Raw genomic sequence first — 18,892 nt, forward strand, 5'->3', positions numbered from 1 at the left:
GGAAGGCAAAGTACGTGTCTCTCAGCGCGGCTGGCAGTTACACAGCGCGTTATCACTCGCGTAACTCAATGCACTATATTCGGCTCGGCTTCAAGCTCAACCGAGCGTCACTTTCATACGAGCGCGTATCCTGGTTCATGCGCATCTTTCGCCGATCCCGTATCTTTCAAAGCTCTCTGCTGACCGCCAACTCACTGTGCTCCTTCACTCGCGAGTCCTCAATTGCTCGAACTCCTCTTGCTGCTCGCGAGTACTCCTGGGGACTTTGCGTGACCGCTTATATCTGCCACGCCCTGAGCCTTCTCGAACCTTCCAACCACGCCCTGTGACGCAGTGCTGCAGCCACACCCTGTGAACCCTGATCGGCGGCTCGCGCTTACCGTCAGCTTCTCTGCCGCCCTCATTCGGTCCTGCCCGACCCTCCTAGGCCTGCCTCGTGTTAATTCGCGCCAAAAAAATCCAAAGGCAGCACAAAGAGACGTAAGGCGATGGAGGCGGCATAGGACAATGGAAGCGACGAAAGGACCTATTCTCCTTACTCGACTCAACGTAAAACTAACACAGGAAAAGGACTATTCTCGCAAATACTAAGAGATAACTGCACTATCGCGAGGATACATGTTGTTTGTGTGACTAACTATGAGGGGGAAATTTAACCTTTATTATACAAAACTCAAAACCGCAACAATATATATATATATATATATATATATATATATATATATATTGTTACAGACGCGGTTGTGGATGTTGGTTTACCGAGCGGTTTGGTATGACCGCGTCTGCACAGTTTACCCGATTATACTCGAACGTTGGCCGAGTCGCGCTACGCTAAATCAATTGAGGAAAAGGACACAACGGCTGGGTTAAAATGACACGACACCAAGGGTACAGTTCTCAAGACCTCCGGAGGAGGTTATAATATATCGGAACGTTAGATTACACCGACCAGAGGTACAGCATAGTAAGGTGGGCACTTAAACACGGTCTTATATTAGCCCCGACAGACCACAGAAAAACAGGACAAAACTGACTCACACAAGGATTGATGGCAAGGAGGGGCAGGTAGTTGATAGCTCAAGGTGCACCTTGGCTCAGGGGCAGGATCCACATGGTCCGGTCCAGAGATGCGGGAGGTCTCTCTCAGCGTCAGCGTTGGAAGGTGACGTTCTTTCTCCAAGCTGGGGGCGCATCTGACATCACGTCCGGTAAGTGGCTGCGTATATCCGGCGGGGAGTGACACGCCCTCGGCTCGTTAGCTCCGCCCCAGATGGAATCGGCCCGTTGCTTCTTATTGGGTGCGGGGGTTACCAGGCTCCGCCCTTGACGAGGAGCTGACAGCCAGCCCCTTCGTGGTAACCCCGTGGGCGCACATGGCAATGGCGGCTAACCAAGCCGGTGTGAGGACGCACACTCCCCGCACCGCGGCCGCGCTGCCCCCGCTGTGGTTGTAGTTGTTGTTGTTGTTATTGTTTCATGGGGAAGATGGGAGGAGGTATGGGGAGGTCCTAAACTCACTACTGGTGCCATACAATCACATTCTGATGCAACGAAGAGTCAGAATTAATGGAAACGAGTCCTTAACTGACATAGACTAAGAATAACTAGCAAGATGTCCGAAAGTTGTCTACGTGAGATGCGGTGGACCTGGGCACGACATTTAATGGGGGAAGAAGGGGAAGGTCGGTTCTACAGAGTGTTGTTTACAGACAATGGGACTAGGGAATGGGGGATTGGGGATAGTTGGGGATTATTGGGGAAATAGGGGAATATTTACAAGCGGATATGGAGGCCAAATCCCATATCCGCAACATTGCACCCTTCTCTACCCTCGGGGCGTCCCGACCCGATAAATTTTTACCTATTTTAGTGTGGCACTCAGATGTAGTTCCCTCTACTATTAACTCTACCCTGAGTGCGACAGTTTTACAGATATTCACAAATGAGTAAATATGTCCCCCTGCGACGTTGCACCCTTCTCCTCACAGAAACACACCCACAGGATAACCGAATCGCGGAAAGAATTCGCAAACTAAACATACAGCCGGTAGGGAGCATTATTTACATAAGACTACGCTGATATTTACACTACGATCCAGGACCTGTTTTTGGAGGAACACATGCAGATGTTATGCGTAGAGAGAGCACGCATGCCAGCATCGATACACCAACCCACGAGTGCTCTGTGGCCTTACGGCCTTTAATAATGTGCAGAGCACCCCTTCCAAGCACCAAAAGCACCACCCCAAGCACCAATCGGTGCAGTCACCATTGTTCATTAAAATAAAAACAACAACCCCTAACCCTGCAGGTGTCTCTTGCTCTTCGTGTGGTGCACTTGGCCTTCTTGCTTCCCTAGAAATAAAGAAAGGCGCAAACCGCGTCCATTTCTTTATTGTGGCCGTCAAGGGGGCCAACTATTAGTGGTTCACCTGTTTGGCATAGGTGCCACGTTGACCCAGAGGTCCATCAATGGGTGGTGCTTGGCCGCAAAAGAACTGCGGTCCATTGTGGGTGGCCACCAAAATTGCGGTCCATATGGTGTATCGATCCAGGCAGCAAGCAGCGAAAGTGCAGGCCCACAACTGCGGAGCCAGCACCTCTCTCTCCTCTCTCTCTGCCCCAAAGCCAGATCCTCGGAGGTGGGAGACAAAAGAAGAAGACAAGTGAGTAAGGTGGTAAGGGCGCAAAAGTGCACGCAATACAAGATGATGCACACTGGGGGCACATGGGAACCAGGTGAGACAGGTACGTTCCTACCGTACGCCCCCCCCCCCACCAGGTAACCTACATGGCCCCTCCCTTACCCCTTACTGCATTCACAAAACACAACACTACCCATAAACATCTACTTTACCAATCAACAAACGTCCCTACTGTCTTCCCCGTTCCTCCCATAAACCAAATTCGTCTTCTCTCCCTCCTAACCAATCAAATTTGCCATTTTCAACTCTCATCAAAATTTGCCATCTCCAACTCAACCTCATAATTTGCTATCACCAATTCATCATCAGTCCCTCCTAGGGAGGGAGAGATGGAATCACCCCAATGTCTCATCCACGTCGTGATGCGTCTCACAAATCCACACAGCAATCCTTACTTCCTGCAACACAAAACAAAGAAAACACAGGTGTGGAGTCATCATCATCACCACAGGTAAGTGGCTGCGTATGGTGCGACAGGTTCATCAATCCTAACTATTTCCTAAATGACTTTAACAACTTTACACTACCCGGGGTCTTTCTCCTGCCAAACCATTGGCCCTCTTACACGATGGGTTCTAAAAACCAATTCCCATTGACCCAACTGTGGTGCTTTTCAATTTGGGGTCTCACTCCCCCGATTCATCTCCCGGTGCCCTCGCACAATTTCTGGGCCGCGACGTGTACCTCTCCCAGCGGGTCTACCCACCTGCACACCCCCACCACTGCAGTTGCCTCCGAGCTTACCTGCTCCTTACCCTAACCTAACTACCTGGGGAAGGCCCTCTGGCGCTCTCCCCACTCGGTGCCCTCTCTGGCACTGGGCTGCCCGATCCACACCCGGGATCCTCAGGCACCCACTCACAACTACCGGCTCCCAGAGCCCACCTGCGGCCTCACCTGGCCGACATCCTCACAGTGGTGGAGTGCCCAACCAACTACACACACTAACAGGCTACACGCCCAGCAATTTCCACAACACTAATGCACCCATCCACAACACCATTCTGCAACCGCACCACAAATGCCAATATCCAACCACAATTTACCTATTCCCTCTACCTAACACTTACACTACCCGCCCCGGGTACTCGTGAAAGGGGTCCACTCTTCCCCCATCCACACCTTCGCACCATGCACACCACTCCGTACCACTTACTCCAACTCTCTCCACACACCTGTACCTGCACACCTGTGCTCTCACACCTGGTGCCACCTGCACCCTTCTCTCCCCAAGCGCATTCGCGCTGATCCACAACACTCATTACTCACACACTGTTCCACACACCTGTCCAGTTGCACACCTGTGCAATCACACCTGTTCAATTCTCACACACACGGCATCATCTCAGCTAACTACTCCCTTCTGAAACTTGCGCTTCCCAGTCGTCCCTTTAAACTATTGCGCTCCCTCGTCATTATCATCCATACTAATCGACCTGCGTCCCCACTACAGGTATCAGTCACTAACTAAACTTAACGTCACCTAATGTCATCTTCGCTAGATGCCTACCAATATCCTAACCCACCCGGGCTAGTTTTCACTGCCATACACCCCATAAGCTATTGCTCCTTTGCCCCACCATGGGAAGGGTGGCAGGGATGCCACCCTCACCCACCGGGCCCATCGCTCACTACCAATTTTGCACATCAAATTTCAACAAATCAAAAATTTGCCAATCACTGCCCATCATCTGCCAATCATTACTGCCACTCCTTTGCCAATCATCAAATTTTGTTTTTCTCTAATTTTGGGGCCAAAACACTAACCTCATCACACAGTCTACTCACTAATGCCTCTCGGTGCGCCAATTCACTTCTAAAGCTCGGCTTTGTAAAGCCAAGCCATGAATGCGGGTTGTTTGGTGCCAGCGGCTGGACACGTCCTGCATTCGGTGCAGGGAAGGAGGTTTACCCGGGCCGAGATCCCACGCACCATCTCGGCGTGGAGCCATCCAATGTCCCGATCTCGACCTGCCGGCACGTCTCAACAAAACGTGGTCGCCATGACGACCCTTCCTATCCAGCTGCCCGCTCCGCCTAGTGGAGCACGGACGCGGCCGTTCAAAGCGAGGCCCGGCACGCACCGAGGGCCCGCTTCGGCTAAAAGTCGACCTAACCTCTAACCTGGTTACCGTCGATGCTTCACCTGGATTCTTACACCCCGCAGCCTGTTCCTTGCTCACACATCCAGCCGTCTCCATGCTCCTCGTACCTTTCCTTACACACCCAGGTACCCTCATTCCACTCACAGCCTTGGTCACACACCTGACCACCGAACACTTTGGCACACATTCGTTGGTCGCACACCTCACCAACACACCTCTTCGCGCCCCCTCCTCGGTCACCTCCTCTGTGACAATCACAGGTGTGCTCTCATTCGCACACCCAACCACGTGCCTCACTACCAATTCCAGCGTGCATTCCCACTCACGCTCTACCATTCCAGGTGTGCTTCCTTTCTCACCTGTCACAACCAACACACACTCCGTGTCACTCTTACTACTCTCACCTCCACTCTTCACAGCGCACTCACCCTTACTCTTGACAGCGCACTCTTTCCTCAGGCACCTGTCCGTTACACACCTTTCTCGCGCACACTCTTGCGCACACTCTCCCATCACACCCTCTGTAACACTCACCACAGGTGTGCATTCTTCCTTGCCTTTGACAGCGCACTCTTTCCCCATGCACCTGTCCGTCACACACCTTTCTCGCGCACACTCTCCTGTCATACCCTCTTTAACACTCACCACACCGCGCTTCCATGTGCTCCCTCGCACACGCGCTACGACCGACTCACTCTCGCCAGCACCCTCACTCCTTGGCACGCACTTTTTTCTCACACACCCCAGAGTCGGACTTTCTCGCACACCTCCTTTTTCGCACACCAGACCTGTCGCACACTTCACCAACGGCCTCTCACGAACACCCGGGTCCATCTCGACCCCCAAGCTTCTTAAATCCCCTGGCGCATCATACGCACGACCATATTGGTCACCACAATCACCGGGTCCTCTTTCTCTTCGCTTCTCCTCCATCACCTGCGAATCCCTCATCCGGTTAATGAGCACATCATCACGATCCGAACACAGACTTTGGACCAATTCTTTTATCTCCTCTTTTATCTCTTTCTTATCCCCTCTCCGTCGCTTCTTAATTTCGCTCACCCCTTCTTCCACTTCTTCTAATTTCTGCTTCACGTCTTTTATTTCCTGGTACGTCTCCTCAAGCTCGTCCTCCAAGGCTACCTTGACCGTTTCCATGTGCGTCCTCACCTGCCGGTCCTTCGTCTCCATTACCTCTACCACCTCGTCCAACCTCGTTGTCAGTCCCTCACGTACCATCTGACATTCCCTCTTCGTCGCTATCAAGTCATCTTTTAGTTCTTTCTGTGTCGCCTTTAACCCTCCTAATACCGCAGTGTTCCTTTGAACCTGCTCCGTTAGTCCTTTTTGTCCCTCCGTCAGCTGTTCCACCTCCTGCGTCAGGTCCTCTATGCCCCCTTGCAATTTTACAGTCCCCTTTCTCACCTCCTTCTCCATGTGCTCCTTACAGTGCCTCACCTCCTCGCGCACTCCTCCGACCTCCTCACTCACACCTCTTCTGATCTCCTCTCCCATCACTTGCATCTCCTGCCCAGATGCCACCCTCATCTGCTCCATTTCCTCCCTGTGAGCATCCAGTTTGGTTTCTACCCCCATTCTGACCCCCTCTATCTGCTGCCCCATTTGTTTAACTTCCCTTTCCGCTTGGTCCCTCATGTCCCTCAATTTGCCTTCCATCCTGTTTTCTAACCCCTCTAACCCCTTTTGCATCCCTTCCATTTGATTCTCTTGAGCGGCCATTCTGTTTTCTACTCCCATTAACCCATGTTTTAATCCCTCACCGGTACCCCTCGCTTCGTCCCTCATTACCCCCATTTGGCCCTCCAATCGCTCACCCTGAGCATCCATCCGGTTCCCCATTTGTCCCATACTGCTTTTCAAACCTCTAATTTGGTCTCCCAATTGCTCACTATTCTTTTCCATAAGGGCCGTCATTTGCATAAAAAAAGGTTCAAATCCACCGGTGGCACTACCACGGTCGCGGGCGTGGACGCCGTGGCCATCTGCGAGGCGCCATTTTGCGCGCCCGCTACTTCGTGCGTGACGGCGCTATTTTGCGAATCTGCTACCCTCACTGCTTCGCTCTCCTCTTGTCCCTCAATTTGGTCCTGGATCGACCCTACCTCACTCTCTACCGGAACCCAGCCGTCTTGGTCTGCCATAGCGCGACTTTCAAAATTCGGGTTTTTATTTTTTTCGTAAAACACAATTAAATTTCGTTGTTATAATTTCGAGCGCGGGAAACGCGCTCCGGATCGAATTCCACTTCCCGACACCAAAATGTTACCCTAATGGTACAATTGGTGTTCCAAAATTTGGGCCTAACTGAATTTAGTCCCAGGTCCGAATCCAACTCCTCGACACCAAATGTTACAGACGCGGTTGTGGATGTTAGTTTACCGAGCGGTTTGGTATGGCCGCGTCTGCACAGTTTACCCGATTATACTCGAACGTTGGCCGAGTCACGCTACGCTAAATCAATTGAGGAAAAGGACACAACGGCTGGGTTAAAATGACACGACACCAAGGGTACAGTTCTCAAGACCTCCGGAGGAGGTTATAATATATCGGAACGTTAGATTACACCGACCAGAGGTACAGCATAGTAAGGTGGGCACTTAAACACGGTCTTATATTAGCCCCGACAGACCACAGATAAACAGGACAAAACTGACTCACACAAGGATTGATGGCAAGGAGGGGCAGGTAGTTGATAGCTCAAGGTGCACCTTGGCTCAGGGGCAGGATCCACACGGTCCGGTCCAGAGATGCGGGAGGTCTCTCTCAGCATCAGCGTTGGAAGGTGACGTTCTTTCTCCAAGCTGGGGGCGCATCTGACGTCACGTCCGGTAAGTGGCTGCGTATATCCGGCGGGGAGTGACACGCCCTCGGCTCGTTAGCTCCGCCCCAGATGGAATCGGCCCGTTGCTTCTTATTGGGTGCGGGGGTTACCAGGCTCCGCCCTTGACGAGGAGCTGACAGCCAGCCCCTTCGTGGTAACCCCGTGGGCGCACATGGCAATGGCGGCTAACCAAGCCGGTGTGAGGACGCACACTCCCCGCACCGCGGCCGCGCCGCCCCCGCTGTGGTTGTAGTTGTTGTTGTTGTTATTGTTTCATGGGGAAGATGGGAGGAGGTATGGGGAGGTCCTAAACTCACTACTGGTGCCATACAATCACATTCTGGTGCAACGAAGAGTCAGAATTAATGGAAACGAGTCCTTAACTGACATAGACTAAGAATAACTAGCAAGATGTCCGAAAGTTGTCTACGTGAGATGCGGTGGACCTGGGCACGACATTTAATGGGGGAAGAAGGGGAAGGTCGGTTCTACAGAGTGTTGTTTACAGACAATGGGACTAGGGAATGGGGGATTGGGGATAGTTGGGGAGTATTGGGGAAATAGGGGAATATTTACAAGCGGATATGGAGGCCAAATCCCATATCCGCAACAATATATTGTTGCGGACACGACTTTGATGTTATGGTGAGCCGAGCGGAATGGCCGCCGTGTTCGCACAAGTTACCCGATTACACTCGAACGTTGGCCGAATCGCGCTACGCTAGATCAATGAAGGAAAGGACACAACGGCTGGGTTAAATGACACGACACCAGGGGTACAGTTCTCAAGACCTCCGGAGGAGGTTATAATATGGGTTTGCAGAATGTTTAGATTACACGGACAAGAGGTACAGCACAGAAAGGTGGGCACTTATACACGGTCTTATCTTATTCCCGACAGACCACAGACAAACGGGACAAGACTGACTCACACAGGGATTGATGGCTGGGAAGGACAGGCAGTCGGTAGCTCAAGGTGCACCTTGGCTCAGGGGCAGAATCGACCCGGTCCGGTCTAGAGATGCGGGGAGGTATCGTCGCGCTGGAGGTGGCGTCCTTTTCTCTCCAAGCTCAGGCGCATCTGACGTCACCTCCGGTAAGTGGCTGCGTATATCCAGCGGGGAGTGACACGCCCTCGGCTCGTTAGCTCCGCCCCAGATGGAATCGGTCCGCCGCTTCTTATTGGGTGCGGGGGGGGGGGGGTTACCGGGCTCCGCCCTTGACGAGGAGCTGACAGTCAGCCCCTGTGTGGTAACCCCGTCGGAGCACATGGTCAATGGCGGCTAACCAAGCCGGAGTGAGGACGCGCACTCCCCGCGCTGCTGTTGTTGTTGTTGGTGTTGTTGTTTCATGAGATGATGGGAGGATGCGGAGATGAGATTGTGGGGAGGTATTGGGAGGTCCTAAACTTACTACTGGTGCCATACAATCACATTCTGGTGCAACGAAGAGTCAGAATTAATGGAAACGAGTCCTTAACTGACATAGACTAAGAATAACTAGCAAGATGTCCTATAGTTGTCTACGTGAGATGCGGTGAACCTGGGCACGACATTTAATGGGGGAAAAAGGGGAAGGTCGGGGCTACAGAGTGTTGTTTACAGACAATGGGACTAGGGAATGGGGGATTGGGGATAGTTGGGGAGTATTGGGGAAATAGGGGAATATTTACAAGCGGATATGGATGGAGGCCAAATCTCATATCCGCAACATTGCACCCTTCTCTACCTCGGGGCGTCCCGACCCGATAAATTTTTACCTACTTTAGTGTGGCACTCAGATGTAGTTCCCTCTACTATTAACTCTACCCTGAGTGCGACAGTTTTACAGATGTTCACAAATGAGTAAATATGTCCCCCTGCGATGTTGCACCCTTCTCCTCACCGAAACACACCCACAGGATAACCGAATCGCGGAAAGAATTCTCAAACTAAACATACAGCCGGTAGGGAGCATTATTTACACAAGACTACACTGATATTTACACTACGATCCAGGACCTGTTTTTGGAGGAACACATGCAGATGTTATGCATAGAGAGAGCACGCATGCCAGCATCGATACACCAACCCACGAGTGCTCTGTGGCCTTACGGCCTTTAATAATGTGCAGAGCACCCCTTCCAAGCACCAAAAGCACCACCCCATAACACAGTCAGCACCATCCGGTGCACCAATAAAATGTTCAACGTCACCGGTGGTGTCGCAGCCGGCCGATGTTCTGCCGCTGGTCTTGCCTTCATGGAGCACTTGGCCTTCTGGCTTCCTTAGAAAATAAAGAAAGGCGCCAACCGCGTCCATTTCTGAATGGTGGCCGTCAGGGGGGCCAACTATTAGTGGTTCACCTGTATGGCATAGGTGCCACGTTGACCCATAGGTCCATCCACGGGTGGTGCTTGGCCGCAAGAGAACTGCGGTCCATGGTGGGCGGCCACAAACATTGCGGTCCATATGGTGTATCGATCCAGGCAGCAAGCAGCGAAAGTACAGGCCCACAACTGCGGAGCCAGCACCTCTCTCTCCTCTCTCTCTGCCCCAAAGCCAGATCCTCGGAGGTGGGAGACAAAAGAAGAGACAAGTGAGTAAGGTGGTAAGGGCGCAAAAGTGCACGCAACATTAGGTAATGCACACTAGGGGCACATGGGAACCAGGTGAGACAGGTACGTTCCTACCGTACGCCCCCCCCCCCCCCCACCAGGTAACCTACATTGCCCCTCCCTTACCCCTTACTGTATCCACACAACACAACACTACCCATAAACATCTACTTTACAAATCAACAAACGTCCCTACTGTCTTCCCCGTTCCTCCCATAAACCAAATTCGTCTTCTCTCCCTCCTAACCAATCAAATTTGCTATTTCCAACTCTCATCAAAATTTGCCATCACCAATTCATCATCAGTCCCTCCTAAGGAGGGAGAGATGGAATCACCCCAATGTCTTATCCACGTCGTGATGTGTCTCACAAATCCTCACAGCAATTCTCATTTCCTGCACACAGAACAAAGAAAACACAGGTGTGGAGTCATCATTATCACCACAGGCAAGTGGCTGCGTATGGTGCGACAGGTTCATCAATCCTAACTATTTCCTAAATGACTTTAACAACTTTACATTACCCGGGGTCTTTCTCCTGCCAAACCATTGGCCCTCTTACACTATGGGTTCTAAAAACCAATTCCCATTGACCAAACTGTGGTGCTTTTCAATTTGGGGTCTCACTCCCCCGATTCATCTCCCGGTGCCCTCGCACAATTTCTGGGCTGCGACGTGTAGCTCTCCCAGCAGGTCTACCCACCTGCACACCTCCACCACTGCAGTTGCCTCCGAGCTTACCTGCTCCTTACCCTAACCTAACTACCTGGGGAAGGCCCTCTTGCGCTCTCCCCACTCGGTGCCCTCTCTGGCACTGGGCTACCCGGGTCCGTCCTCCGGATTCTCAGGCCCCACTGACACTAACGGCTCCCAGAGCCCACCTGCGGCCTCACCTGGCCGACATCCTCACAGTGGTGGAGTGCCCAACCAACTACACACACTAACAGGCTACACGCCCAGCCATTTCCACAACACTAATGCACCCATCCACAATACCATTCTGCAACCGCACCACAAATGCCAATATCCAACCACAATTTACCTATTCCCTCTACCTAACACTTACACTACCCGCCCCGGGTACTCGTGAAAAGGGGTCCACTCTTTCCCCATCCACACCTTCGCACCATGCACACCACTCCGTACCACTTACTCCAACTCTCTCCACACCACCTTTACTTGCACACCTGTGCTCTCACTCTTGGTGCTACCTGCATCCTTCTCTCCCCAAGCGCATTCGCGCTGATCCACAACACTCACTACTCATACACTGCTCCACACACCTGTCCAGCTCTGACACAGCATCATCTCATCTAACTACTCCCCTCTGAAACTTGCGCTTCCCAGTCGCCCCTTTAAACTATTGCGCTCCCTCGTCATTATCATCCACTCTAATCTACCTGCGTCCCCACTACAGGTATCAGTCACTAACTAACCTTAACGTTACCTAATGTCATCTTCTAGGGCCCTATCAATATCCTAACCCAACCGGGCTAGTTTTCACTGCCATACACCCCATAAGCTATAGCGCATTTGCCCCCACATGGGAAGGGTGGCAGGGATGCCACCCTTACACACCGGGCCCATCGCTCACTACCAATTTTGCACATCAAATTTCAACAAATCAAAAATTTGCCAATCACTACCCATCATCTGCCAATCATTACTGCCAATCCTTTGCCAATCATCAAATTTTGTTTTTCTAATTTCGGGGCCAAAACACTATCCTCGTCATTACAGTCTACTTACTAATGCCTCTCGGTGCGCCAATTTACTTCTAAAGCTCGGCTGCGTACAGCCAAGCCATGAATGCGGGTTGTTCTGTGCCAGCGGCTGGATGCGTCCCGCATTCGGGGCAGGGACGGGGGCTTACCCGGCCCGAGACCCCACGCACCACCTTGGCGTGGAGCCATCCAATGTCCCGATCTCGACCTGCCGGCACGTCTCAACAAAAAGTGGTCGCCATGACGACCCTTCCTATCGGGCTGCCCGCTCCGCCTAGTGGAGCACGGACGCGGCCGTTCAAAGCGAGGCCCAGCACGCACCGAGGGCCCGATTCGGCTAAAAGTCGACCTAACCTCTATCCCTGTTACCGTCGATGCTTCACCTGGATGCTTACATGCATACGCTACCCCTTGCTTGCTCATACCTTTCCTTACACACCCAGGTACCCTCATTCCGCTCACCGACCTGGTCACACACCTAACCACCGAACACCTTGGCACACATTCGTCGCTCGCACACCTCACCAACACACCTCTTCGCGCCCCTTCCTCGGTCACCTCCTCTGTGACCATCACAGGTGTGCTCTTACTCACACACCCCACCACGTGCCTCACTACCAATTCCAGCGTGCATTCCCACTCACGCTCTACCATTCCAGGTGTGCATCCTTCCATTCCAGGTGTACATCCTCGCTCACCTGTCACAACCAACTCACGCTCCTTGTCACTCTCACTACTCTCACCTCCATTCTTGACAGCGCACTCACCCTTACTCCCGACAGCGCACTCTTTCCTCAGGCACCTGTCCGTTACACACCTTTCTCGCGCACACTCTTGCGCACACTCTCCCGTCACACCCTCTGTAACACTTACCACACCGCGCTTCCATGTGCTCCCTCGCACACATGCTACGACCGACTCACTCTCGCCAGCACCCTCACTCCTTGGCACGCACTTTTTCCTCACACACCCCAGAGTCGGACTTTCTCGCACACCTCCTTTTTCCCACACCAGACCTGTCGCACACTTCACCAACGGCCTCTCACGAACACCCGGGTCCATCTCGACCCCCAAGCTTCTTAAATCACCTGGCGCATCATACGCACGACCATATTGGTCACCACTTACACCGGTCCTCTTCCTCTTCGCTTCTCCTCCATCACCTGCGAATCCCTCATCCGGTTAATGAGCACATCATCACGATCCAAACACAGACTTTGGACCAATTCTTTTATCTCCTCTTTTATCTCTTTCTTATCCCCTCTCCGTCGCTTCTTAATTTCGCTCACCCCTTCTTCCACTTCTTCTAATTTCTGCTTCACCTCTTTTATTTCCCGGTACGTCTCCTCAAGCTCGTCCTCCAAGGCTACCTTGACCGTTTCCATGTGCGTCCTCACCTGCCGGTCCTTCGTCTCCATTACCTCTGTCACCTCGTCCAACCTCGTTGTCAGTCCCTCACGTACCATCTGACATTCCCTCTTCGTCGCTATCAAGTCGTCTTTTAGTTCTTTCTGTGTCGCTTTTAACCCTCCTAGTACCGCAGTGTTCCTTTGTACCTGCTCCACTAACTCAGTCTGTCCCACCGTCAGCTGTTCCACCTCCTGCGTCAGGTCCTCTATGCCCCCTTGTAACTTTACAGTCCCCTTTCTCACCTCCTTCTCCATGCGCTCCTTACAGTGCCTCACCTCCTCGCGCACTCCTCCGACCTCCTCACTCACACCTCTTCTGATCTCTTCTCCCATCACTTGCATCTCCTGCCCAGATGCCACCCTCATCTGCTCCATTTCCTCCCTGTGAGCATCCAGTTTGGTTTCTACCCCCATTCTGACCCCCTCTATCTGCTGCCCCATTTGTTTAAATTCCCTTTCCGCTTGGTCCCTCATGTCCCTCAATTTGCCTTCCATCCTGTTTTCTAACCCCTCTAACCCCTTTTGCATCCCTTCCATTTGATTCTCTTGAGCGGCCATTCTGTTTTCTACCCCCATTAACCCATTTTTCACCTCTTTTATCCCGTTGTCTAACCCCTCACCGGTACCCCTCGCTTCGTCCCTCATTACCCCCATTTGGCCCTCCAATCGCTCACCCTGAGCTACCATCCGGTTCCCCATTACCCCCATTTGGTTTCCCATTACCCCCATTTGGCCCTCCAATCGCTCACTCTGAGCATCCATCCGATTCCCCATTACCCCCATCATTCTGCTTTCCATTTCTTCGCTATTCTTGTCCATAAGGGCCTTCATTTGTATAAAAAAAAGGTTCAAATCTACCAGCGGCGCTACTATGGTCGCGGGCGTGGACGCCGTGGCCATGTGCGAGGCGCCATTTTGGGCGCCCGTAACCTCGTGCGCGACGACGCTATTTTGCGACCCTGCCACCCTCACTGCTTCGCTCTCCTCATGTCCCTCATTTTGGTCCTGGATCGACCCTGCCTCACTCTCCTCTACCGGAACCCAGCCGTCTTGGTCTGCCATAGCGCGACTTTCAAAATTCGTTTTTTTTTTTTTTTTTTTTGTAAAACACAATTAAATTTCGCCGTTATAATTTCGAGCGCGTGAAACGCGCTCCGGGACCGATCCCACTTCCCGACACCAATTGTTGCGGACACGACTTTGATGTTATGGTGGGCCGAGCGGAATGGCCGCCGTGTTCGCACAAGTTACCCGATTACACTCGAACGTTGGCCGAATCGCGCTACGCTAGATCAATGAAGGAAAGGACACAACGGCTGGGTTAAATGACACGACACCAGGGGTACAGTTCTCAAGACCTCCGGAGGAGGTTATAATATGGGTTTGCAGAATGTTTAGATTACACGGACAAGAGGTACAGCACAGAAAGGTGGGCACTTATACACGGTCTTATCTTATATCCCGACAGACCACAGACAAACGGGACAAGACTGACTCACACAGGGATTGATGGCTGGGAAGGACAGGCAGTCGGTAGCTCAAGGTGCACCTTGGCTCAGGGGCAGAATCGACCCGGTCAGGTCTAGAGATGCGGGGAGGTATCGTCGCGCTGGAGGTGGCGTCCTTTTCTCTCCAAGCTCAGGCGCATCTGACGTCACCTCCGGTAAGTGGCTGCGTATATCCAGCGGGGAGTGACACGCCCTCGGCTCGTTAGCTCCGCCCCAGATGGAATCGGTCCGCCGCTTCTTATTGGGTGCGGGGGGGTTACCGGGCTCCGCCCTTGACGAGGAGCTGACAGTCAGCCCCTGTGTGGTAACCCCGTCGGAGCACATGGTCAATGGCGGCTAACCAAGCCGGAGTGAGGACGCGCACTCCCCGCGCTGCTGTTGTTGTTGGTGTTGTTGTTTCATGAGATGATGGGAGGATGCGGAGATGAGATTGTGGGGAGGTATTGGGAGGTCCTAAACTTACTACTGGTGCCATACAATCACATTCTGGTGCAACGAAGAGTCAGAATTAATGGAAACGAGTCCTTAACTGACATAGACTAAGAATAACTAGCAAGATGTCCTATAGTTGTCTACGTGAGATGCGGTGAACCTGGGCACGACATTTAATGGGGGGAAAAGGGGAAGGTCGGGGCTACAGAGTGTTGTTTACAGACAATGCGACTAGGGAATGGGGGATTGGGGATAGTTGGGGAGTATTGGGGAAATAGGGGAATATTTACAAGCGGATATGGATGGAGGCCAAATCCCATATCCGCAACAATATATATATATATATATATATATATCTATATATATATATATATATATATATATATATATATATATATATATATATATATATATATATATATATATATATATATATATATATATATATATATATATATATATATCGTCTTTGGATACATGTTTTATTTTTTTTAAACGATGCTGGTAGAGAAACTTCGCCTTTGTGAAAAGCGAAATAAACATCATTAAGCATGATTGTTGAGCATCAAGCATTAAACATTGCAATGTTAAGTGTGGAAATTTTCTGAGGAGATTTTGGTTGGCTCTATAGCACAGTGGGCTGTCACAGTGAAAATGATGGAGGTCTTTGGTTCGTAGTCCCATGTTGAGTCAGAGTTTTACACACTTAGCCCCACACAGGAATTTAATTCCTGTTTATAGAAAATTATCTATATATTTATAGATATCGTCTTTGGATACATGTTTTATATTTTTTAAACGATGCTGGTAGAGAAACTTCGCCTTTGTGAAAAGCAAAATAAACATCATCAAGCATGGTTGTTGCGAATTATATCATTAATTTTCTCCTTTTAGTGTTGTACGTTTCTCTACTGCTTCTCCTTCTGCATCTTGCTTTGCAAGTCGAAGCACAAAGTGTGTTACGTGAGTTTATTTTATATTACTACTACTACTACGACTACGACTAATATTACTACAACAACTACTCCTATAAGGGCACTATACTTAATTCCACCTTCTTGTAGTAAATGATTGGGTCAAGTCTTTCACGAACTAGTCGGCCATGTCTGACGTTCGACTAGAGCTGTTTGAGCAGGATTTTGTAATCTGCTCGGGGTCCCAATGATAACTCACCTACTATTTGTAAAAGACTCCATGAGATCGTTATCCTCCATTATCCACTATGACCTTGTGTTATATATGGTAGATAGTGTACTCGCAAACATTTGATTCCGCACACCCACATTCATGTGCACACCCGCACCCTCATACGCACTCTCATACAATATATAAACCCACACAAAATCAAAATAAGATGAAAGTTAATTGAGGTGCGTAGCAGTCAATCACATCTTTGTACTATTGCGACGATTTAACGTGCTCACGTTTAACCACGTGAGAACCTTTTTTAGAAATCTGAGTGTTATTAATTTCTTCTTCATCATTTGTGACCGCCACACAATCTCAGAGTCAGGATGACTGCCTTTTCCCCTACATTTTGTCTTCCAGGGCGGAATGAGGCTTTAGGTGCAAAGGTCATCTTGCCAACATCATCTACATTGAACAATCCAGAATACCTGGTTGATGGAGATGATCTTACCTATTTGGAACAAACAAGAGTATATTTATTTCCATATTTATATGTAATAGGTTGCCTGCACTTGCTGTTTGAAATTTATTCCTTGTTTTTGTGTTTATGTCTTATTATGGAATCATTGAAACTTACAGTGAGAAGGACGCTTATTAAAGAGAAGGACGCGTTTCCACCCCCTCCCCCCAAGGTTTCTACTGAAAAGTTATGGTGGGAAGTGGACCTTGGTGCTGAGATTGATGTACGCGTTATCTCAGTCGTGTCAAATACTCTACAGAACGTGCACATGACAGATGAAAAGGGAAATAAACATTGGTAGTGAATGATCAATCAAATGTTGTAATACAACAATAATAATAATATTAATAATAATAATAATAACTAGCCGAAACCCGTGGAACATCCACGGAAGGGAGGATGTGGTGTATGGATAGAGTGTACCATTATGGATGGCATATGGGATTTGCTTGTCCGAGTAAGAGTTAGGAAGAAAGATGAGAATGAAGAGTGCGTATATGAACAACGATCGCCGACACCGGCACAAATGCATGCTCTGGATAGTCCACTCAGTGGACGGCTTGCTTTCGCCTTCGCCTGTCCAATCAGCGGACGGCTTGCTTCGCCTTCGCCCAGCAGACGCCAATACGATGGAGTCATAAGATGGCGTCGTATCGGCAGTTAATCGGATGCTTTTGGGCCCCAACGTCGGCTAATTCCGATTTTTCGAGTATGGCTGTACGTGATAAACAAAGAGCGCGGTTCGTAGATTGTAAATCCATTAGTGCCGTGGGCATCGGGTCACTGGGTGCGGCGTAAAAGGGATAACAAAGTCGAGTCCTTACGCTATTATTATATAGATAGTAATAATAATGATAATAATAATAACTATTGAGTTCATAGAACACCTCACCCCACACTATGTAAATCCTATTTAAATTTCAAGTCAATCAGATGAAAATTGAGGATTTTAGAAATTTGAAGAAAAGTGGTTGACCTTTGGCCTATGTTGACCTTTTGACCTCAAAAATAAATAGGATTTTGTCGGACCACAAACTCTACCATTTGGTGAAGTTTCATGAAGATCGGTTTAAAATTGTGACCTGTCGGCAAGTATAAGTGAGCGGTACAAACACACACACACAAACTGGAGTAATCAACATACTTGTAAAAGAAAACAAGACCGAAAGTCTAACAGCGGCGTAGCCAGGCTTGTAAAATATTATAAACCACAAACACACATGATTAGCTTTTTAAACAGTCGCTTAATGCTGTTTATAACATTAAACAAAGAAATTTGGAGGTACCCGACATCCGTGAGGTAAGTTTCACTTACAGAACTGAGCGAAGATCTACTGTAATCTATGTACCCCACAATCGTTGAAGGTGTGCTCATTTACCAACCAGCTAGCTAGCGCTTGTCAAGCCAGCCGTTCCTTAACGGTTTTGAATGGAGTACTTGTTCGAATTCTTAAACCACTTAGTGATCTCTCCACAATAAACTTGGTAAATGAACGCACCCAATGTTCTTGAGACCGATCATAGTTCGACTATATTATCGATATACCCCAATGAGGAATGACCCTTCCTGCCACTCCCGTAGTGAGCGGGTGTAGGCCTACTTGTAAATTCAAATGTCGGTCGGTGGAGTCAGCCGTCGTAACGACATCATAGACATAATGACGTAACGGTCACAAAACTGCCGCGACTTTAATATGTAGAAGATTATATATTTTAACTTCCAGTAAGTTTGCAGTCACTACGATGGGATTAGTGTTACGATTAGATTTACTATAATATTAACGTTACGTTATCATTATTTTGAAAATGATATTATCGTTAAAAAACCGAGGCACGTAATTAATATTAGTGCCGAACACCGCTCATCATTGATCATGAACCATACACCGCTTCAATCCATCAACTTTCCATTCATGACATTGGG

At 49.9% G+C, this 18,892-nt stretch overlaps 1 protein-coding gene across 1 annotated transcript in view; it reads left to right on the forward strand.

Annotated features, from left to right (window-relative positions):
• LOC137430121 (uncharacterized) overlaps window positions 1-17,269 on the forward strand; it is a 57,917-nt gene extending 40,648 nt beyond the window's left edge. Inside the window, exons 2-4 of the mRNA XM_068120696.2 lie at window positions 16,215-16,283; window positions 16,869-16,978; window positions 17,141-17,269. Coding sequence (XP_067976797.2) covers window positions 16,215-16,283; window positions 16,869-16,978; window positions 17,141-17,269 — 308 coding nt within the window. The remainder of the gene's footprint in view (window positions 1-16,214; window positions 16,284-16,868; window positions 16,979-17,140) is intronic.
• Window positions 17,270-18,892: the final 1,623 nt, after the last annotated feature.

This window comes from Myxine glutinosa, chromosome 6 (assembly GCF_964187855.1).
Source record: "Myxine glutinosa chromosome 6, kmMyxGlut1.1, whole genome shotgun sequence".
In the NCBI taxonomy this organism is placed as follows: domain Eukaryota; kingdom Metazoa; phylum Chordata; class Myxini; order Myxiniformes; family Myxinidae; genus Myxine; species Myxine glutinosa.